The following is a 22,584-nucleotide window of genomic DNA, read 5'->3' as shown; positions in this document are numbered from 1 at the left end:
AGCAGTGGGGTCTGCAGATGGGATTTTCATCCCTGCAGGGTGATGAGGAAGAGGAGAGACTGCCCTGGCAGGTGAGACTCAGGAAGCAGAGAGCAAGAGTCCTCTCGTCTCTGGCTGCAGCACAGCTTCTGCCTGCTTGGTCTGCTGGGTAACAACTTGCTGCTGCTGTGAAAAAATAATATGGCAGTAAATTCTGAAAGTAGTTTTTTTCCCTTTTGTTTGGGGTTGGTTTTTGTGCATTTCTTCTCCCTGTGTCTGAATTCTGCTCTCAAGAACACTGGACTGTAGCAGATGGTGCTGTAGGAGTGGAAGAAGCCTGGTACTTTCTAGGGAAAGAAGTGAAGCTCCTCCTCCCTAGCTTGGGTCTGCACCAGGTGCTTAGAGCTTGATGCTGCCAAGGAAGGCAGCAAGAGTTCCACTGGTATTCATGATGAAAAATGCCTCTTTTGGGAGAGGTGGGGCCTTGCTGTAGTCACGGTCGCTCAGCAGGGGCAGCAGGCCCAGACAGGCTGTGCAGGATGTTCCTTTCCTGTCCTGGTTGTGGCTGTGACCCCTGTGCCACACACGGGGCCTGTGCAGCACCTGCTGGGGGCTCGGCCGCGTCGCTGTGCCTGGGGGCTGCAGAGCCTCAGCCTTCAGGAGAGGCACCACGGGCCATGGTGGAGGCTGTGGATAAAGGCCTTGCCTGAGCAAGGCTGAAGATGGGGTTGATTTTCTTTGGCAGCTCTGTGCTGCTCATTTCTGGCTGCAGTAAGAGTCCACTCTGTTGGTTTGGGTTTTTTTTTAAACTAGTGAAACAAACACAAGAATGGTGGGACTGCTACAAGGGCCTCAATGGCCTTAGAGGGACTTGGCTCCTTCAGAAGGGGTTGTGGCATTACAGCTGCTCCAGGTAAGGCACAAGGCTGTTTCAGGGTACAAACTGTCACTGCAGGTAAAAATCTGCGTTAAGTTTTTTGAAAGAGCCCAGCTACTTGTACAGAAACTCATCATAAATGCTGTTCTCCACCTGCTAAGACAGGAGGAAAGGAAATGCAATTCCTGTAATAACTGAGCCAGCCCTGTTTCCATCACTGCCCCTTCCCTGCACTACCCCAGGCACGCCTCTGCCCACAGGAGGAAGTATCACAGTGCTGGAGCTTCCCCCCACACCCAACTGCTGGCAGCCCAGTTAAATAAGCACAGTTATACACTTCTTGCCTATTTATACAATAAGCACTAAGGTTACACTTTATTTACAACTTCTGAAAAATGTACAGTTTCTTACATGGGTTACTTGTGCAAAGTTATACTTTTCAACTAACAGACCAATGTGCACACAAAAGACACTGGAACAGTGGACAACACAATTGCAGGTTCCATCCCACACTGCTGCTTAAGGTTCTGTATCCAAAGGTACAAACTTGCCTTACAAAAAAAGTGATTGGACTTACAAATGTTTTTTTCAGAATTGAAAAAATACTTCCATAAAACTCAAGGGAACGAACTCAAGCATGCAGCAGTAGCTCACACAAACCACGCTGTCATCTACGAAGAGCAGAAACTGCAGAGACTCAAGTGCCTACCCTGGACTTAATTCAAACTTCCCACAAGACAAAGTTAGATCCCAAACAACTTATCTTTCTCAGCTAAAGATAAGGGCCAGGTGAAAGACACCGAAGGAGAGTAATTCCATCGCTGGAACAGGTCAGGTTTTACCTCTTCCTTAATGTGGAAGGCCTTTTGCCGAGTACCACAGCTCTGCCTGGTTTTGTCCAGTAATGCCTCGGTGACAGGACTATAGAAACCTACTGACAGTTTCTGTAGGCATGTCCTTTAAAATAGTAATAAAAAAAAATAAAGGGCTTGTTTCTCACCCTCAGCAAAGATCCAAGTACCACAGCCGTAGTGATTTATGTAGATCTGTACATAAATCTTGCATGTGAAGTGCAGAAGTAACAAGCATTCCAGGGTCTTACTGAATCTTTGAATTGGAATCAATCGAAGAGTTGATTTTTTTAACATGAGTAAAGGAGTTGATAAACCAATACAAAAGGGAAACAAAAGATGATTTCTTCACCCAGTACTTAGAAACGCAGTGGGGTATAAACCAATAGTAGAGGTGAGTGACCAGCCCGGACACATCAGCACTTTAGTTAATATCAGTTAAAAAATGTGTATGTATATAAACATCCCTTTTATCAAGCTACACATAAGCATCACTGTGTATAACACAATTACAATTAAAAGCTTAGTGTACACTACAGAAATGCACAATACTGCCCTAAGACTGGAGAGGGACCACAGAAAATGAATTCAGCATCAGTAACTCTTTTGCAAGTAACCCAAGTACAGAACGTTTGACTTCAAAGTGGGTGCGTTCTGATGTCCAAGGAGAAGAAGCTTCAGCAAGGGAGGGTGGCAACAGCACAACAGCTATTTTGCTTGCAAAGTAAATGCTAGGAGGAAAAAGATGACTCGGACACTTTGTTTATTTTCCTCATCAACAGAGTGTTCATTTGCATCATCCTGGGTCAACAGTCACGCCAGCTCTGTTCTACTATTGCAGAAACCCGTTTTTCATATTCCCGCTTATTCTCTTGGTATAGCTGAGCTGCCTGGCTGTTTGCTGGACTGTTCGGATTTGGCTCATCCAATAGGGACTGTGCAAAGAGAAAAACATCCTTAGGCACTGCCGAGTACAGTTTCCAACACAGCCTCTGAACTGGCCATGCTAGTCAGAGCAGAGCTGTTAGTCCAGGTGCATCCCTGCAGCTGGAAGGCTTTAGAGGCTTTGGCCACCAGTGTCACCCCTGCACAGTGCAGGTGACTTGCTGTGACAGCCAAGCATTGCTGGGGGACCCCTGCAGTGACCACCTGTGTCACTGCCTGGCCAGTTTACACCTGGGAGGGATTCACACTTTGCCAATATTGTAGCTACTATACTGGCTCTTAGGAGAGGGGGAAAAAAAAGTTTCCTGAGCTGTTTTTGTCAAAGCATCCTAATGTAATTCTGTCTCTTCATGCAGAGTTCTTTTACCTGTATGGATGTTAAGATGGAGGAGACATCATAAGTGGGGCTCCAGCGATTCTGAAGGATATCCAGACATATACTACCGTCTGCATAGACTGGAAAGGGTCAAAAAAACAGCTTGAAACACAACTTGTACAGCCACTGGCTTTTCTCCCTAGTACTGCCCACTCCTGAAAACCTGTGTACAGACACACTGCAACAGTCCATACTGCAAACAGGCCTCTAGGTAGGAAGCACTGAAGCTCCTCACCAACAGAAACCTGAAGTATTTAAACTCAACCCCTGGTTATTCTCTCACAAACTTCTCTGTGTCATTGCAACTGCCGCTGTGGAAAACCATGAACAGATTTTAAGGCAAAAAAAAATTTAGCTACCCAGAAGTGAACCAAACAAAGAACACCCACAAACAGTTGCTCACACTCAAGGTTTCCCCATGAAGTCTCTGCAACAGAGTCCAGTCACCTTACTCACAACAGCTACGTGAGAACCTTCCCTCCCTGCACTGTACCCACACTTGCCATGGTGGAAGGTTTCTGGTATTTCTGCACAAAGGCAAGGAATACCTCTCCAGCCTTTAGCTACCAAGGAAGGGGATTAATTAAACAATCTTACTGTCACTGGCTGTAGCTGGACCCTAACACTACATTTCATGGTGTATCATTCTTACAGGCATTTAGGGGAAGTGACAGATGACAGCTGCATTCACCAGTGTCACTATGCTATGTCTACAATACATACAGACAGAAGTCCAAAGCACTGCTATTAAAGTACAAAACATTCTTCTGTAAGGCTTAACAGGCAGTTGAGTGTCTCATCAGTACTGTGCTGTAACACCTGAAAGGTAAGAGGCTCCTTTTATTGCCCCTTTCTTTTCAAGCCTGAGCACTGCTCACATCCATCCTCACCAAAACTACACAACTACTGGAATTGTGCTGCCTTATTAGTGGAAACTTTTATAATAAATAGACCTTTTATACAGCAAGCTATAACAAAAAACATCCCAGCCCTCTCTTCCCCCCCATCAAACCTCCAACAGAACAGCAAAACTAAACCCAAGCACTGTCTAAGTACTTACCATTTGGATGAAACATTTTAGAGACAAATCTGACAGTAGGTGGCTTATTTGGGTATTCTTCTGTGAATTCTATTGTAAGTTTGAAAGTTCCTGGAGTTGAAAGAGAGATAAGCAACCTTTATTCAGCATGAATTTACACAAGGGATGAGTAAGTAGCATTTCCCCCACAATACACACTGACACTACAGTGCTCACACAGGCATGATGGGCATGGAACACACATTGTGCAATCCCACAGCAATTCCTTTACTCTCGTGGAGTTAATGATTAACACTCAAGTCCCAGACAGTACTGGTACAAGAGTATTTCCTGGGACTTACTTTTATTAAGCCAGTCAAAAGGTTTATGTAGGGAAATAAATCTGCCCTTGGGGGTTTATTCCAGAGAGCCTAATCCCAGTACACTGTACAAACAACAGCAGTGGGTGTAGAACCATCTGTGTACATAACGTCATTCCGTGAGTCCTATCTATGGAATATGCTGTCAGAGCAAGGACCTCGTAATTTATTTCCTCTAAATTAAAAAAAGGCCTATTTCTCAACAAATGTAAGGTAATCAATCAGGTCTTGCAGAAAAGTAGTATTAAATGCAGCCTCCAAATCTGACACTTTCAAATATAAACCTGACCATTTCCTTCATGCTAACTGGTCATCCTTAGTGAAAGACTGAGCAGAAACAGAAAACTGTAGCTGAGTCTCAATCCAACCATTTTAACAGCCTGCACCAACGAAAGTTATTTTAGCCCTTCTCCTCAGGCTATGACAATCTGAGAATAAGAAGTCTGTCAACTAAGCTGCACATATGGGTTCAGGGGATTAAGGCCTACTCCTGATTGAGCTCGGTAACCAGGGAACTCTACCTACTCCACTACAGACCATGGGAGCTCCTCCAGCCACGCTCCCAGCAGGAGCAGCCGGCCCCAGAGTCAGCCTGGGATGTTCCTGGGTGTGCCCAGGGAGAAGAGCTGAAGCACATCCATACAAACACACAGCTCTCCTGCAGAAGGGCTGCACCTGACACTAAAGCTGGAACAAGCTGCTGGTGGGGCATGTTGCCTTTTTTGAAAGGGCACCCTTATGTATCAGTGATGCATGAGTCAGGTTCCCCACATCCCCCCCACGCTCAGTGTCCTTGCTTCCTATTGTGAGGGAGTTTTCCAGCCCCAATATAATGAAGTTATTCCTTTGGCTAGCAAACGTGTGCCAATGACTGGTAAGCCAGAGAACAGATTTTTGGTTTTCCTTTTTTTTTTTTTTTCCCAGATCAGCAAGGACCTGCAAGATTTCCCAGGGACTCCTTTCTTTATAAGGAGATAAACTGTAACACTGAGTTGCAAGAAATGAAGGTCATTGCTTTGACGTTCCAGTTAGCAAATGAAGACACAGCACAGATGCTTTAGCACTTTCTCTACAGCAGTGGGAAGTCTCAACACCCTAAAAATAAGTTTATGCATGTTTGGTTTTTTTATTAGCAGCCTAACAATGTAACAGCAGAGAGCCAACACTATGCTATCTCACTGTGAAACAAACGAGCCAGAACAGTAGAGTTAGGATTGCTCAAATTAGTGGAAGTCTGCAGTGGGGTTTTCAAGTTTACTTCAGCTTAGTCCAGTGGCACAGAGCCAGGTGTGAGGTCAGCCTGAAACCCAGGACTGGGGAGTTAGAAACAACTTCTACCAGCTGCAAACATCAGCCCCTTAGAACCAAATGCTTAGGGATTTGACTCTAGATATTCTCAGCTCTCCCTGCCCCAGTTTGGTTCTCAGGAGCCTCCTCCTGAAGGAGGAGTGACTAAGCAAGCAGTAGGCTGAAAACCAAGCACAAACCACCACATAGGTTCGACAGTAACAGGAGCAGTTTGGTCTTAGAATCTATTTAAAACCACTGAAAGAAAGGGAAGCTATTGTCCTACCAGAGATAGGACAGCGCTGCTTTAACACAGATCTGAGCAAGGGGCTCCTCTGCTGCAATACCCAGCTGGAGCATCTATCTACCTACTGGGATTTCCAAGTCAGGGCCCAGAGTGGCAATGGCTCTTTGGAAATGCTCCACAGTATGCAAACCCTCACTACTGAGCTTTATTAAAGGGAAAATCCAGAGATTTGATGCACCAAAGTCCAAGGGTCACCCACACTGAAAGCCCACAAAGGTATCACAGCACACTGCTGGGGATGAGGCCTTCAGGGTCCAGTCCCTTCTGTCACTAATTTTAATGCTTTCAACTGATATTTCTCACAACTTACCCTAGACAGACATTTTAAAACCATGAATTATCATATTTACTGTCATTATTGATTTTGGGATCACCACTAATCTTAGGCAAACATTCTCTTTTCTGCTCTGTACTTACCTTGTTGATCACTCCTACCTCAGGATTTGAGACCCTGACACAGCCAAGAGAGGTTTCTGCCCAGCCTGTGCACCAGCCCCAGCTGCTCCAGAGAGCAGAGCCTGTGTCCCTGCAGGGCCCCCTCACTGCAGCCCCCGAGAGCAACCCCTCCATTCCACTGCCCAAAAACCAGGGACAGGCTCTTTCACTCCTGATACAGGATCCATATTCCACGAGCAAGGCATAAACCACACAGAAGACAAATGCCTTGTGTTCTCTGCTCAAGCACAATCACAGCAAGGCAGGATACAATGGCTGAGCTACTTAAATCTGCCTAAATTCCTGCCAGGAATCCTTACCCTAACCACAGCACCATCATCCAGCTTCAGAGAAACAGGACTGGGACAGCCTGGCTCTCCATGGCTGTGCCAGCATTACCACTTCAGATGCCACACACAAAGATTCTTAGAAACGTGGTGGAGGGAGGATAAATATCCCCAGGGTCCCACTGCAGACACCTGCAATCGAATCCTCTTAACCAGAAGATGGAAGTTATGCTGCTGGTCTAAATTAGTGGTTGCTCCTAAGCTGAGCCAGCCTGCACACTGAGTTGTGAAAACACCCTCCAAGTCTGGGGGTGGAGAAGGAGGGATATCAGCTGCAGAATGCTGCACAGCAAGTAAACAAATGTGCTTCAACTTCAGGTTTGCAGCCCAGACAAACTACAGCAGCTCAGAAGCTGTGAGCAGAGAAGGGCCTCACCAGAATGACGATAAAGAACAGTAACTCTCACGATGTTGGCATCATTATAGCTCTAGAATAACAAACCCCCCTAATTTCACAGGCTTCTTTTACAAGAACTAAGCTATCTGAAGTTTTACAGTATCACCACAGAGTGAAAGAGCCTAAAAATGAAAAACAACACTGACCTGCAAAAGCTTCATGAGAAAGATTTATAGAGTTTCAGTGTATCTTTGAATCACAAGGGCCTGTGCAGTTGCAAAGCCAGTCCAAACTAACATGCTGTTAAATTAAAATTTCCTTATTACCTACATGAAGCTGAACTGCATCTGGACTGCACTACCATGATCTGCACTGTGCTACTTCACCCACTGAGTGGGAAAGCACAGCTGAGGCACCAACAAGCCCTATCTCCAGGCTCCACTTAGTGCTTTGTTATCTGGGAAAGTAAGATCCATCCAGGGGGAGGAGATAAGCAGATATCCTGCTACACAAGACACATCTGTTTTCCTGAGCACACAGTGTGAAAACATAGACTTTGCTAAGAAAAGAGCAATCCATCACACCTTGAGGCTACAGATGACATCAGCCAAAGCAGCAGGACAGCAGCAGCAGCCTCAAGCATCTGTCTGAACCTCAAACTGCTGTGAGTGCAACATGTCCTCAGTACCCAAGACAGAGACACAATGCTGCCTCAGGAAGCACAGAGGAAATCAATATGTCAGGGCTCTCAAGAGCAGCCCTCAACCTTCTGCAACTAAATGGAAATATATGGAAAAAAAACCCTTAGAGCATCTGTTAACCACATGCTGAGCTGGAAGAGCCTGAGCATGGCAAGAACCTGCATTTCAGCACACTGCAAGGAGACAGCTTTCTGCTCCAAACAGTGAATCACTCTATTAGCAGCAGTGCTCCAAGAACCTAAAGCAGCTCTAGCAACCCCCACAGAAGTTTCAGTGAGCCCTTCTTTAAGGGTTACCAGATGAGACAGCAAAATACATTTAGTCTAGCTGCTCTATTACGTGATGTTTTAAGTCCAAGCTCTAAACATCAGACTGCTGAAGCAGCTACTCCAGCAAATTTCTTAACTAATGAAATACATTAAAAAGAACTGAGTCTTCATAGTTTTCTTAGTCCTGAAATATTTGAGGTCTTCAAAATGTTCACAGAGAAATACAGTCTGCAAGTCAGAGGCACATCCACAGGTGCTACCTCCACGGATAAACAAAGACAAGGGAGTTAGCCAAGAACAACATAAGAGTTAAGGAATTTTTCCTATGCTTTTGTCATGAGTCATGGAGATCTAAGATTAATTATAGCCTACACTGAAAAGTACCTTAAAAAATGCATCACTGATTTCAGTTAGACAGTATTTCATGTCTAACAGGTTTTCACAAGATGCTGAAGTACTCATACAGCATCAGTAAACCTATCAAAGTCGGTAAGGCCAGAGGGAAACTACAGGTATGTCACCTATTTGGTCAGCTTTTAAACTTAAAAAGTCTTTTCAGTCTCAAGCCCTGAATGATACCAATTGTAGCAGAGCAAAAATCAATGACAAGAAAAAGCCACTCTTCTGAACTGCCTCAATCATTCAGCCCATTTCCTACTTCACCTGACTCATGTTGGAACTTGCTCACAAAACACTTCCAGCACCAGAAAAACACAGAACTCAAACAAAAGACAACAGTTCTATGCCAAGTTATTGATGGTTACCCAAACATGAATGTCCCTAAAAACACGATCCAAAGTTCAACAGAAAAGTTTGTCGAGACCTTTATAATGACTTATAATAGATACAGCTACTACATCCAAGACTGTACAAGCTAATTTGTATGTTTTTGTAAGTCAACACAGCAATCTAAATCTATAACACTTTCTGAGAGTAGGATTAGAAAACTAATATTTACAAGAATCAGGCACACATGTGTGTGGTCAGGTGAACATGCACCCACTCCCCCCTCTCCAAGCTCACACCTGTTGCAGAGTCTACGGCAGTGACACCAAGGCCGTGTCAAACCGCAGCAGTTTACCCCGAAAAGCCAAACACCAGCCCCGCACGCCGCACTTACCGTCCTCGAAAGGGGTCCCCTCGGGCCTGGAGAAGGGAAAGCAAAGCACAGCGTTACCCCGCTGGCAGCCCGGCTCCGATCCCCCGGCGGCTGAGCGGCCCCCCGGCCCGCCGCCCCCTTCCCCGCCGACTCACCCGAAGATGACGGCGTTCCACACCATGATGTTGTTCTCAGAGGGGGCCCCGCTCACCCCGGCCGGGGGATCCTCCTGCAGCCTGCGGGGCACAGGGACGGTGAGCGCGGCTGCGCCCCCGCGCTGCGCAAACGCCGTAACCCGGCCCAGGAGCGGCCGCCTGCGCAAACGGCGTAACCCGGCCCAGGAGCGGCCGCGCCACGCAAACGGCGTAACCCGGTCTAGGAGCGGCCGCTGCGCAAACGGCGTAACCCGCGGCAGGCAGCGCCGCCCGCGCTACGCAATCAGCGGAGCGCGCCTTGCCCCGCCGCCATGTTGTGCTGCCCCCTCCTCCCCCGGTAGCGCTCGGCCCTTCGTCCTCCTCCCGCCCGCCCACCCCTTTCCCCTCGGCCCGCGGCCTCGGTACCTCTTGAAGTCCCGCATGAGGCGCCTACGGGCCGGAGTGGACATGGCGGGCTGAGGGTTATAGCTCAGGCATACACTGCCGGAGGGAGCGCCGGGCGCGGCTGAGGTTCGAGCTCCGACTGAGGCGGCGGCGGCGCTGACGGACAGGAGCGATCGCGGCCTCTACCACTACGGCGGGCGCGGGGGGGGGGGAGCCTGGGCTGCACCGACTCCTGCGCCGGCAGCCCGACGGTCCCGGGATGTACCAACGGCGCGGGGAGAGGGGGGCGGAGCCGGATGTGGCTGAGCCCCCGGCCCAGCCTCTACCACCACGGCGGGGGGCGGGGCCTGGGGGGCGGCACCAACGGCGGCGGAGGGCGGAGTGTGACGTCAGCAGTGGCGTCACGGAGGGGCGGCGGCGCTGCGGGATCAAAACAGTTCAGAGGGGAAAGCAAAGGACGGGCCCAGGAGCGAGCCAAGGCAGGGAGCGCATTCCCAACTCCTCGCGGCACGCAGGGCTCCATCGCACCTAATGGTGCCTTGGGAAGACAAACACCATCATTCCGAATATGTCCCCCTCCCTCCTTCTGCCCCAGATTTCTGTGCTGAGGATGAGGCCCCATGGTCTGGGACATCCCTGGGGTCAGTTGGGATCAGCTGTCCTGGCTGTGTCCCCTCCCAGCTCCTTGTGCAGCCCCAGCCTCTCGCTGCTGGGGTGGGCTGAGGGGCAGAGAAGGCTCAGCTCAGGGTAAACCCTGCTCAGCAGTAACAAAAACACCTCTGAGTTATCTGCATCCAGCACAAAAACACAAACCACAGCCCTACACCAGCTACTGTTAAGAAAAGTAACTCCATTGCTGCCAAAACCAGCACAACACTGCATTTTCTGCTTCCCCAGAGAGTGCTTTCAAGGGAAAAATAAGTTATTTTATAAGTTTCTTTAACAACTTTTGGAAATAAAGAATCTCTCAGCTGTCGTGTAAAGCAGGCTGGCTGGGCTGTGTTTCTTGAGTTTATCCTCACTTGTAATTTCATATAACCCAGCTGTGCGGAGAGGCGGCTGAAGAAAGAGACACGGCAGAAAACCCAGTGACATAAAGTTAACATTGTTATCACGGCCGCACTGCGAGCCTGCCCTTCCGGCCCTTCCCCGCTGCACAGGCCTGTGCAGTCAGAACCGTGCGAGCTCGGGGTGATTGTCAAGAAGGGCTCGGTACAGTTTTGCCGGGCCTTTAGAGGCGCAGGAGCTCCGGGAGCCGCCCCGGCGGGCGGGGCCGGGCGCGGGGGCCGGGCTAGGCGGCTCCGGGCCCGCCGCCGCCGCCATGCCCAAGGTGGTGTCGCGCTCCGTGGTGTGCTCCGACACCCGCGACCGCGAGGAGTACGACGATGGGGAGAAGCCGCTGCATGTCTACTACTGCCTGTGCGGGCAGATGGTGCTGGTGCTCGGTGAGCCGGGAGCCGGGGCACGCCGGGGCCGGGGCAGGGACAGGCCGGGCGGGGGCAGGCCGGGGCGGGCAGGCCGCGGCCCGGCGGAGCAGAGGGCCCGGGAAGGCGGCGCCGGCTGCGGGGTGTGGGTCCGGGATGCGGGGTGCGGGGTGTGGGATATGGGTGTGGGATATGGGTGTGGGTTGGGGATGCGGATTGCGGGTTCCCGTGCGGGTGCCCGCCCGGCCCCGTCGCCAGCCCGGCCCCTCGCTCCCGCAGATTGCCAGCTGGAGAAGCTGCCGATGCGGCCCCGGGACCGCGCCCGCGTGATGGACGCGGCCAAGCACGCCCACAAGTTCTGCAACGCCGAGGAGGAGGAGAGCGTCTTCCTGCGCAGGTGGGCCCGGCCTCTGCACCCCCGTCCCCCTCACACCGGCCCGGGGAAGGCGCTGCCCTCCGGCCTGGCTGGGAGCCGCCAGCCAGGCATGGAGACAGACCCTGTGTGGTGTCCGTGTGCTCTGCTCAAGCGCTGCCTCTCTCCCCAGACCCGAAGGCATAGAGCGGCAGTTCAGGAAGAAGTGTGGCAAGTGAGTGACCTTTTTTAGTCTTTTGAGTGACTTTTAGAATCTTTTTTATAAGGAAACCATAGGAACCCAGAATCTGGGTTTGCTCTCAGCTATGTGTATTTCTGTTTCCAGGTGTGGACTGCTGCTCTTTTATCAACACCAACAGAAAAATGCTCCTGTGACGTTCATTGTTGATGGTGCTGTGGTCAAATTTGGCCAAGGTTTTGGGAAAACAAACATATATACTCAGAAACAAGAACCTCCTAAAAAGGTGATTGGCTTTAGAGAACAAGGATACCTTTGCTTTTCTAAAAGTGTTGTGTAAAAATAGCTTAATGGTGAAGGTAGAGGGGAGAGAAAAGAAAAAGGACCTCTGAACAATAACTCAGTTTGGTGTCTTGTCCATGTCTCCCTTAAGTTTCCCTTGACAGAGGTCACTGCAGCTTGGAGTCCTACCACTAAAGGAGAGCAAAATCAACTCTAAAATCTATACTGTGCCTGATGTTTAGGCTCAGTTAACAGAAATTTTCCAGTTGTAAGTAGGTCAGGTTGGTAGTCTGCACAGTGATTCTCAAAGTCTGGCTCATCTACTGTAGATCAGTGAGCTTGTTTCTGGTAATGACACCTTTAAGCCCAGAAATCACTGAGCATAATTCCCCTTTGCCACCCACAGAGTTCAGGTAATCTTGATGGCTTGCATAAGAAGCCTTAAAACCTTTGGAAGGAAGAAGCAATCCCTGCTGGCACAACTGTTGCCAAGGTTTAACAAAACATTCTTGTTTTTCACCCAGGTGATGATGACCAAACGGACCAAAGACATGGGCAAGTTCAGCTCTGTCACAGTCTCCACAATTGATGAAGAGGAGGAGGAGATTGAAGCGGTGAGTTTTGGATGCCTTTAGTGGCAGCCACATCTGAGCTGGGCAGAGCCAGCAATGGTCTCACTGTTTGGATGAGATGTTGTTCCTCTGGGGTTTGCTGTTGCAAGGTGACGTGTGTCTGTTTCAGAGGGAGATTGCAGACTCGTATGCACAGAATGCAAAAGTGATTGAGAAGCAGCTGGAACGCAAAGGCATGAGCAAGAAAAGGCTACAAGAGTTGGTGAGTTTTTCTTTGGTGCTGAACATAAAGCTCTGAGATGTGCTGGCTTTGTACATAGAAGCTATCTTGCAGATCAGACTGCAAGTGTAGAGAGGTCCTGGTATAGTCACAGGCAGCTTGCAGCTTTGTGGGGATGAGATTTCCTTTACAGGTTTTATAAAGATGTTCTAGTCCCCCTGAACTTCAAATTGCATGCCAGTGCCTGGAGAGCTAACTGAAGAGCAGCCAGCAGAGTGCTTGCAGGGAGGCTTTCTGTGACCTGTTGGACAAGGAACAAGGGAAGGAGGGCTTTGCCAGCCTGTGCTCCCATGCCTGCTTGGCAGAGCAGGTCATTGCCATGAGGCTCCTGGGCAGGATCTGCAGCTCAGCTGCTGCTGCAAGGGGCACTCAGAGAATGAATGGCAACAACATCACAACTGATCTTACCTCCTGTGGCAGGAGGGTAGTAGATGGAAAGGGGGAAGGAAATGTGCAGCTTCCACCTGAGGATAGAAAGTATGAAATTGCCTCTTGGGCAGTTGGTCTTGGGCTTTTTACAATTTTAAAGATGGTCCTTGTTTTGTACATCAGCAAAGCACTTGAGCTACTCTTGCTCCTGGTTTTGGAACTGAAATGTTTGCTTGGTCAGACAAGAAGAGCAAACTTAATTGGAGCACTGAAAGGAAAATTATCCAGACATGATTTAATTCTACCTTAATTTTCCTATTCAGGCTGAGTTGGAAGCCAAGAAAGCCAAGATGAAGGGAACCCTGATTGATAACCAGTTCAAATGAAATGCTGTGTATCTGCTGGGTATTTGGAGACAGGAAAAAACTACCAAGAGCTATCACAGTTCTGTCAACAAAGCAGAAGTAACAGACAACGTTCAAGAGTTGCACTGTGCTGCAGCCAGCTTGGAGGATGAGAACCTCTCTGGATCCCTCCGTATAAGTGATACTCTGGGTACCTCTGGGTACCAGTCTTAACTCCAATGGCACTGGACACTTTGCTCAAACTGCACTTCTCTACAGATCCAGTGTTATGAGCAGGCTGTTCCAGGTAGAATATTTATTTTCAGAAAAATCTTTGCTTGGTGCCTTCCCAAGTTCACCTTTAGATACCTGTCTTTTTATTTTGTAGTTTTCAAATGTGTTTCCTTGAATACATTAGGACAATGGGTAACTGTACAACAAAGAAATCCTTACAAAAGTAAGCTCTATGCCTGTTGTTCATTTTAAACATTTATTTTAAACATATCCAAAAGGTGCAGCAGCCTGAGCCATGCCACTCCAACATGGTGTGGAATGACTGGGATGCAAGGCTTGGGCATGGTGCTGCTGCTCACCCTGACCTGCCAGCACAGACTGGGCTGCTGACTGCAGTCTCAGCTCCTGCTGAACATCACAAGGCTGCAGTTGTACAGAATTACACTGTCACACCAGAGTGTAAAATCCAAGCCTGTAAACTACTGTAAATAAAACCTGCTACTAATGAGTTCAAATACGTGGTTGGAAGTTACTGATGCAGCCAATGATCATTAAAGAATAGAACTGCACATCTGAAGTAGCCCATTGGGCAAAACAATATCAGTATTTGGAGTTGTGAAATGTGAAGGAAAATTGTTTTGAATGTACTGACCACTAAGGCCTTGGCTAGACAACATTACACACCAGTTTTTAAAGTACCTTGTTTGGGTAATGGTACTTTGTGCCTCTTGCATGATGTAATAACAGTGCTCTCTAGCCCATATTTTCATTGCTCTACATTGGATTAAATATCATGTTACAGATTAGAACTAAAAATACCTCTCCTGAGATGTTATTACTCTACCAAGTAAATGCATCATAAAATGTAAGCAATGAACAAGATGCTTCCATCTCCCACAATTATTATGGAAAACTTTCTATAATCAATAAAGATTTTTCATCTGGCTTTATAGCCCTGACTGGGTAAACTCAGATCTGTGTACCTAAGGATCTATCCTCTCTTTCTCAGGAAAACAAGGAATAAAAGAGGGAGTGAACTCTGCCCAGAGCTAGCAGAGATGGGTTGGTAGATCCTGGGACAGTTTAATGCCAGGCTGGTAAACAGGTGTTCACATTAACTCACCCAGTGCTGATCTCGTTCCCTGCTCATCACCTCTAATCTGGAGCCTATTTCCAGAAGCCTGTGGCCAGAGGCCCGTGGTGGTGTGCAGTACTCGGGAAGGGCAGGAGGTGTGTGAGTACACAAGGCCCTTTCCCAGTGTGGTAGCACAGTCCAGCCAGGCGAGGGCCTCAGGCTTCCTCTGGGAGCGATCCAAGCCTGGGGGAATTGCAGGTCACTCTATAACAATTCAGACTTTTTTTCCCAAGCAAAAGACTTGGACATCTGAAAATAGGTTTGGAACCATGTGAGATGTGCTGGGATGCAGATGCTGAATCTCCAGTTGTCCAAGGATGAAGTGTGGTCTTGCTTCAAGTGACACCAGAACAAGAAGCTGACTTGGGGATGGTGGGATTTATTGTCAGGGTTAAGGCTGGGAGGGACAAAAGCTGAGGTGGGCTGTGAAGGGGCTGGCAGGTGGGGATAGGACCATCTCTGCAGTTTGCTGAGGCACAAAGAAAATCTGGTGAGTGCCCCAGCTCAGCACAAGCTGTCCAAAGTAGCTGTTACCAACTGCCATCACCTCCCTCAGCTGCCTCCTGGAGCCTTGTGACAGCACAGGCTTCTGGAAGGCCAGCCCGTGTTCAATCAGTGTTTGTCCTTCTCATCATTGGAAATCTGCCTACTTTGGCTCAGGACTTGTGCATGGACTCAGTCAGAAGGGGAGTGCCTTGTATCTTCTGAGGTGCTTTTGATATACTCTAGTTATGCAGGCCATGGCTGAAACAACTCCAACACAGAGAATCTGATCCAATACATTATTATGTATTTCTTCAACTGGAGCTAGTTCACAACAATGTAAATCAAGTTGGGTTTTTCATTTCTAGATCTAAATGAATTAAAATATATTAGCTGACTGTAGCAACAGGAAGCAGGGTCACCAAGTTCCAACAATTGATGAAATGTCCTGTTAAAATAGATAAAACCCGCTGTCCTGCAGGGTTTCCCATACCCTGGTGGCAAATGGGCAATCTATAGCAGAGTTCAGACCAAAGTCAGATTTCATGTTACAGTCAGACATGTAAAAGTCAACATTTGTTTTTATAAATCTCTAGATACAGGTAAATGATAGATTTGTTTGTTTAACTGAGCACCATATTGTATGTAAGAACTTGTCTAGATGCAGAGGTATCACAAAACGTGAAATAAAAGCAAAGGAGGGAATCTGTTCCAAAAGTAATGGCACACATGGACAGACTTACCTTACAGTATTTCATTACTTGGTTCAGACCAGTTTCCAAGCACCTTCACAAAACCCTAGTCTGAGTTATGGTGTCAGAACAGCTCTGGATATAGCAATGCTGCCTGGCTCCCCATAACCTGTACAAAACCTCCACACAATTTGTAAACACTCAAGAGAAGTGGTAACAGTGAATCCAACCTCCTCCGTGTTCATCATAGCTGTGCCTGGGGAGCAGCATGGAGTGAGGGGAAGTTTTAGGGTCAACCCTTACAGCTCTCCTTGTGCTCCATGTTTGTGCCATTTTACTCAGTGCAGATGGCTTGCTCTGACTCCCTAGACTGTTGCATTGATAAATGCACATTGATAAATAATGTGTATTACAAAGTGATCAACTTGGGAGCAGCACTAACTGATCAGCCTGAATGTCAGTCTCAGCTTTTGCTGGTGCTATCCTAAAGAGGCTATGGAGCTTTGCCACATCCAGGCATTTTAAAAGTATAAAATTATGGGCTTGTTTAAAAGGCTCCAGGGCTGGGCTCCAAGGGTGGAATGGAAGCCTTGTAACTCCCTGCTGAGGAATCCTTATGACCCTGGCTGGCCACAGCACCCTGTGGGGTTTTGGGTAGATTTCAAGGCACAAGCAGCCAATCTCTCTTTTGTTGTGGGCCAGAAAAACTCCATCCCCACGCCAGCAGCCAGGGCTGTAACTCCTGTCAATCCCAGCAGGATCAGAAAGCAACAAGCAGCAAACCACTGGTGGGATGACACCTCCCAGAATCTCCCTGATGCTACCAGTCTTGCTGTGGGGTCTTGGCAGGTCCTGAGGCCTCATTGTTCCCAAATCACCCCCAGCAACTCAGTATGGCTGCAGGGTGTGCACAACTGGGGCTGTGTCCTTGCAGGCATGTGAGCACAGCTCTGTCTGTCCCCACAGCCAGGCCCCCCATGCAGTGCTTTGGGCAGCTGATGGGCCCCCCCTGCATGGCTGGGCAGTGGCAAAACCAACCCCACTGGGAACAGCTGATTTTACCCTGCAGGACAAAGCCTCTTGCCCTGCCCCTCTGCACCACACCCTGCCAGTCATGCAGGCAGCACATGAAAGATGCTGGGGCAAGGGTGACAAGGGTGACAATGCCATAGAGGCAGGGGCACTCCTGGCTCCAGCCAAAGCCCAGAGACACAGCCTGGAGTGACCCAACGACTGCTGAAGGGGACAGTGGAGAGGATGAGATGGCACTCTGGCCTTTTACAAGTCAAGTCCTTGGGGTGGGATGCTCTCCACTGCAAGACTGAGCCAGGCACAGCCCAGCTGGGGCAGGCTGGTGCACACTGAGCCATTCCAGCCATCCCACACCAGTCACCACCTGCCCCAGGCACTGACAAGCGTGTCACACGATCCCCTGCACAGCTCTGCTGCGTCAACACTTCCTAAGCCTGGATTTATGGCTGCTGGGCAGGGCTGAGACAGAAGCAGCATTACAGGCATTCACCATCCCTGTCCACCAACAAAGGAGCTGATGCACCAGGCTGGACACAGCTCCTGTGGAGGAAATCACAAGGTGTGTGATGTTCAGCCCTTCCCACAAGAGAATCACACTTAAAAGGAAAATCCACCCCCATCCATGTCATTCTTGGGGCAGCACAACCAGCCCAGCAGACAAAATACTGTGCTGGAGGGACTGCACTCAGCTTGCTGCCTTGCCACTGGTGGGCCCCAGTCCTTTTCTCATGCCTCAGTTTCCCCACAAGAACAAAGCCCTTAATCCCTGAACAGTGTGCTCCTGTGGCAGGCAACAGCAGCAGCTGAACCCCTGGCCTGGTCCCCAGATAAAGCTGCTCTCAGGGAGCTGCCAGGAGGGCAGTTAAAACCCCAGAATGCCTACCAGCCTGTAGTACCCAACAGTGGAGTGCAGGAAAAACCCCTTGTGGGCTCTGCACTGCATCTCCCACCTGCCAGAGCTAAAAGAGCTGTGAAACACATTCTTGTTTCCTGAATTTCCAAAGCAGTCAATAGGGCAGGTAACTAAAACCCATTTCATTCAGTGCCAGCCCTGCATCCCAAGTCCAGTGCACAATCTGTAGGTCTTAAGGACTTAGGGATGCCCCAGCTCAGCTCCTTTGCAGCCTGGCACAAGAGCCCAGCTCAGTGCCTCAGTCACCCATCACTGTGTGCAGGAAGAAATGATGCACTTACCTTATTGTGCCAATGGCCTGGCCATGCAACCCTTGTGGAGGAAAGGACAGGAAAGGATGCCCCATGCTCAGCAACCAGCAGCATTTCAGAACAGCCCTTGAAATCCACGAGAGCTCAGCAGCAGGAGGCTGAGAGCCCTTACTTAATAAGCTGGCACTTGTACAACAGGAGAGGGCTCCTGGGTAAAGCTGCCCTGTGGCACAGTCTCCTGCCAAGCTGCTGCCTGTGCCCCAGCACTGCCCACTGCTTGTGGCATTGCTTCACATCTCACCTTTACAGCCTGTTTCATTTCCACAGCAGGCACTGAGGGATCTCACACTGCAGCAGCCCAAGGGCAGTTGAAAGGACAGTTGGCTCAGCTGTGAGGCACAGGACTGTCTCCCATCAGGAAGGCCCCTGCCCACTCACAGGGACCCTGGCAAGCCAACCCCACCTGCAGCAGGAAGGTGCTGTGCTCTCATGCCTGGCTGCCCTGCTCAGATTCAGCAATAAAATAACTCTCACCCTTTGCAACACAAGGTCTTGTTTAGCTGCCTTGGGCAATGGCTGAGATTGGTTTCAGTGATTGAAATCAACTGCTTTGAGCAGGCCTGGGCAGCCAGAAAGGACCAAAGGCATGGGGAAAGTGAGGAGACTTGCTGGTCTGAAGGGCAGAAGACCAGGACAGCATCCTCTGACCACTCCAGATCTCCAGGCAGAAACCAGGCAGCTTTGCTGGGGTGACTCACAGACCTACAGAGATATCTGGGTAAAGGCCACACCACACACCTTGCAGTTTTCCCCAAACTGTCCCAGCAGCATAAAGGAATTTTCCCCTTCCCCTGGAATTCTGAACCTTAAGTTCCAGGGGTAAGGAATGAGCCTGGGAATGCACCTCCCTGCCTAGCAAGCACAGCTGGTACAGAAGCTGTCTCTGCTCAGCTGCTGCACCCCCACAGCACAGCACAGCACCCTCTGTGAGAGCAAGGCTAGCCAGGGAAGCTGCAGAGCAGCAGCAATCAACTGCACTTGTGTCCTCTGGCTACCTACATACCCAGTCAGGTAGCTCAGTTTCTAAGGCAGAGAACATGACACCAAGCTCTGCTCCTCCAGGGAGCAGGAAACACCCCCTTAGACACTCTTCCAGCCTCCCAGGCATTCAGTGCCATAGGGAGTGCTGTGCTTTACAGAGAGTTTAGGCACTTGGCACCATCAAAATCAGGTTTCACGAGCTCCAAGGAGCAGACAGGCCAGAGGCAGGACTGTGGCAGACACTCAGTCCATCATCTCTGGTTAGTGGAGTCTCAGGGAGGTCAGCTGGGTGAGCACTTCAGAGCTGCCAGTCCCCATTCCAGCCTACACCACTGGCTTCCTCTGGGGAGGAAACACTCCCTAGCTTCCTTGGCAGCCTGCACTGTGTTTACCTGCCAGTACTTAGCAGGTATCAAGGCTTGCAGGATGGAGGCGGCTCATCTGCCTCCTTCTCTACAACTGCTGAGCCTCCCAACCCCCTCATACTTCAACTGCTGTAAGAACAAACATGAGATGAGGAAAATTGGTTTCAGAGTTTTATTTCTCTATACTTTTTAAGCAGGAGTGACTGAAATAGAAACCATCATGAGTCCCATCAGGGGGAATAGTTTGATAAAGACAGGGCAAGCAGTCACCCCTGCCCCATGCCAACCTGTACAAATATCAGCTGCCACTGTTTAGTAACTAGATGGTTTTCAAACAAGTCCATGAACAGTCATAGACTACATAGAACAACATGCCAGTTCACAACAGGAAACAACTTATGTATACTTCTTGATTTCATCATACAGGACTAAGACAAAAGCACCACCCATTCCTCGGAGTACGTTTGACCATGCACCTTTGAAAAAGGCCTTGGAGCCCTCATCCCGGGCAATCTTCCGCCAGCAGTCAAGAGTGCCAGAGTACATTATGTCAGCTGCAGGAGACAGACAGCTTTAGGAACTGGATGCCCACAACCCCCAACATCCAAGTCAGAAACAGCCTCATCTATCTACTAGCTTTACAACCTCAAGTGCATCCCATTTCTTGGCTGACTTTCTGCAATACCAGCACATCAGAGGACGAGACTGCCCAGGAGAGATGGTGCTGCTGCTGCTGCATTGTCTCTGGGAGACACTGGAAGGACCAGTTCAAGCAGAACACAGCAACTCCTTGTTTTGACAGCAACACTTTCAAACCCAAAAGCTATTGCACAGTTGGCCAGGCTGTGCCTGCTATGGAGGCTGTCTTTTCTTGTCCCAGAGACACTGGCTTGCAACATCCAAGGGTGAGTTCTGCTGCTCCTACCTACTGACATATACCTGACTTGTGCATACCACCTTACAGGTGTGCTGCACGACCAATTTGTGCCCCTTCCTGTCACCTGCTTCTGCAGCCCCTCCTACACCCCTCCTTACAAGAGATGAGGATATCTACACAGGCTGATGAAAGCCAAGCCACTCTGCCTTCCCCTCAGCTCTGCCACCAGCTATTGACTCAGGGATGCCCAGTAGCTCTTACACGGGAGGAGAAACTCACCTCCTTTCCGGCCAGACTGCATCATCATGCGACGACGAACCGTGTCGAAAGGGTAGGAGACCAAACCAGCGACAGCAGTGACGGTCTGAGCAATCATCCAGCTGACAACAATGTGGGTGTTCTTTGGGTCTGGAAGCATGCCTGCAGGAGAGAGGCTTTGATGAGAATGGCAGGTAAGCCACCAGCACTATCGAAATGCACTTCAGGCCTGCCGCAGCCCCGCATCTCCGTTTTTGTGCCGTTTGAGTCAACCTACCCTTGGCGGTGTCGTAGATGCCAAAGTAGGCGGCTCTGTAGATGATGATGCCCTGGACAGAGACACTGAAGCCCTGGTACAGGCCCCGAAGGCCATCTGAGCGGAAGATTTTGACCAGGCAGTCACCGAGCCCACTGAACTCCCGGTCGGCCCCGGCTTTACCCACATCCGCTGCCAGGCGGGTTCGGGCAAAGTCAAGGGGGTAGACGAAGCACAGGGAGGTCGCGCCGGCGGCACCCCCGGATGCCAGGTTACCGGCGAAGTACCGCCAGAACTGGGTTCGCTTGTCCACGCCGCCCAGGAAGATCTGCTTGTACTTATCCTTGAAAGCGAAGTTGAGGGCCTGGGTGGGGAAGTACCGGATCACATTGGCCAGGTTGCCGCGCCAAAATGAGAGGATGCCCTGCTCCCGCGGGATGCGCACCACGCAGTCGATGATGCCCTTGTACTGCTTGTCGGCGGAGATCTGCTTGCTGGCGTGCTGCACCTGCAGGGGCCGACACGCCGCCGTCAGCGCCGCTCCCCCGCGAGCCCCCGGCCCACCGCCGCCGCCGCCCCCCCTCTCCTTGCGGCGACCTTGGGACGGCCCCGGCCGCCGGCGCTCACCTGCAGCAGCAGCTTGACCCTCTCGATGGGGGCGACGGCGGTCTTGGAGATGGCGGCCGCCACCCCGCCGGCGAGGAAATCCTTGGCGAAGGACACGGCCGCATCGGTCATGGCGGGAGCGGCGCGAGCGGGAAGCGATGCCGGGCGAAGGAGGCGGGAGGCGGCGCTGAGGGGGCGCCGCAATGGCCGTTAATATAGGGGCTGGGCGCGAGCGTGGGCGGGGCGCACGTCCCGCGCGCCCATTGGCTGCGGCAGGGGGCGTGGCCGCCGCAGGGGGACGGGGCCGCCGTTGGAACTGGTGGGGGGCACATGGCCGCGGTAACGGGAGCGCCGCACGGGGAGCCCGGCATGGAGCACACCGGGACGGGACATCCCGGGATGCGGCACACCGGGACGGGGCACCGCGGAATGGGGGATCCCGGATAAAGCACACCGGGACCCGGCATCACGGCGTGGAGGATCCCACCAGCACCGCGGGCAGGACACGTACGCGGCGCCGGCCCGGTCACACCGCCTGTCCCTGTCCCAGCACATGGCGGTGACGGGGCCATTCGGGCCCTCTGCGCCATCCCAATGCCATGGCGAGAGCAGCCGGGCTCAGCACAGCTGGAGCGGGGCGGGCTTGAGGCTGCCTCATTCACGGACACGCTGAGGCCCCATCTCCGTCCCCGCTCTCAGCCCTCGGGCTGCTGTCACCCCGCACACAGCAGTGACCGAGCTCCAGGTCGTCTGTCCTTGTGCAGCCCCAGCGCTGAGCTCAGCTGAGACGCTCGGCACAGCCCAGCTGGTACCACCCGTCCCCATCACACAGAGGCAGCCAAACCTCACTCGAGTACAGCTTCACCTGTACG

The 22,584-nt window shown here is 50.6% G+C and overlaps 3 protein-coding genes across 3 annotated transcripts; 1 reads left to right on the top strand and 2 right to left on the bottom strand.

The window, feature by feature from the left end:
* Positions 1-1,203: 1,203 nt before the first annotated feature.
* Positions 1,204-10,066, bottom strand: UBE2A (ubiquitin conjugating enzyme E2 A). The gene is made up of 6 exons (XM_071442371.1): positions 9,769-10,066; positions 9,364-9,444; positions 9,230-9,255; positions 4,089-4,178; positions 3,020-3,108; positions 1,204-2,642 (listed from the first exon to the last, which is right to left on the bottom strand). Exons 1-6 carry the CDS (start codon positions 9,810-9,812, stop codon positions 2,514-2,516), a joined length of 459 nt encoding a protein of 152 aa, XP_071298472.1. The 5' UTR covers positions 9,813-10,066; the 3' UTR covers positions 1,204-2,513.
* A 942-nt stretch (positions 10,067-11,008) lies between these two features.
* Positions 11,009-14,755, top strand: STEEP1 (STING1 ER exit protein 1). The gene is made up of 7 exons (XM_071442370.1): positions 11,009-11,192; positions 11,451-11,568; positions 11,717-11,758; positions 11,870-12,008; positions 12,529-12,618; positions 12,746-12,838; positions 13,549-14,755. Exons 1-7 carry the CDS (start codon positions 11,069-11,071, stop codon positions 13,609-13,611), a joined length of 669 nt encoding a protein of 222 aa, XP_071298471.1. The 5' UTR covers positions 11,009-11,068; the 3' UTR covers positions 13,612-14,755.
* A 5,118-nt stretch (positions 14,756-19,873) lies between these two features.
* SLC25A5 (solute carrier family 25 member 5) lies at positions 19,874-21,934 on the bottom strand. Its single transcript, XM_071442365.1, has 4 exons — positions 21,734-21,934; positions 21,128-21,614; positions 20,872-21,012; positions 19,874-20,269 (listed from the first exon to the last, which is right to left on the bottom strand). Exons 1-4 carry the CDS (start codon positions 21,842-21,844, stop codon positions 20,112-20,114), a joined length of 897 nt encoding a protein of 298 aa, XP_071298466.1. The 5' UTR covers positions 21,845-21,934; the 3' UTR covers positions 19,874-20,111.
* Between the last annotated feature and the right edge of the window lie 650 nt (positions 21,935-22,584).

This window comes from Agelaius tricolor, unplaced genomic scaffold (genome assembly GCF_023055355.1).
Source record: "Agelaius tricolor isolate 1412-34295 unplaced genomic scaffold, bAgeTri1.0.p SCAF_17, whole genome shotgun sequence".
In the NCBI taxonomy this organism is placed as follows: Eukaryota; Metazoa; Chordata; class Aves; order Passeriformes; family Icteridae; genus Agelaius; species Agelaius tricolor.
The sequence above is the reverse complement of the archived record's forward strand: the minus strand, read 5'-3'. Positions and strand labels throughout refer to the sequence as shown.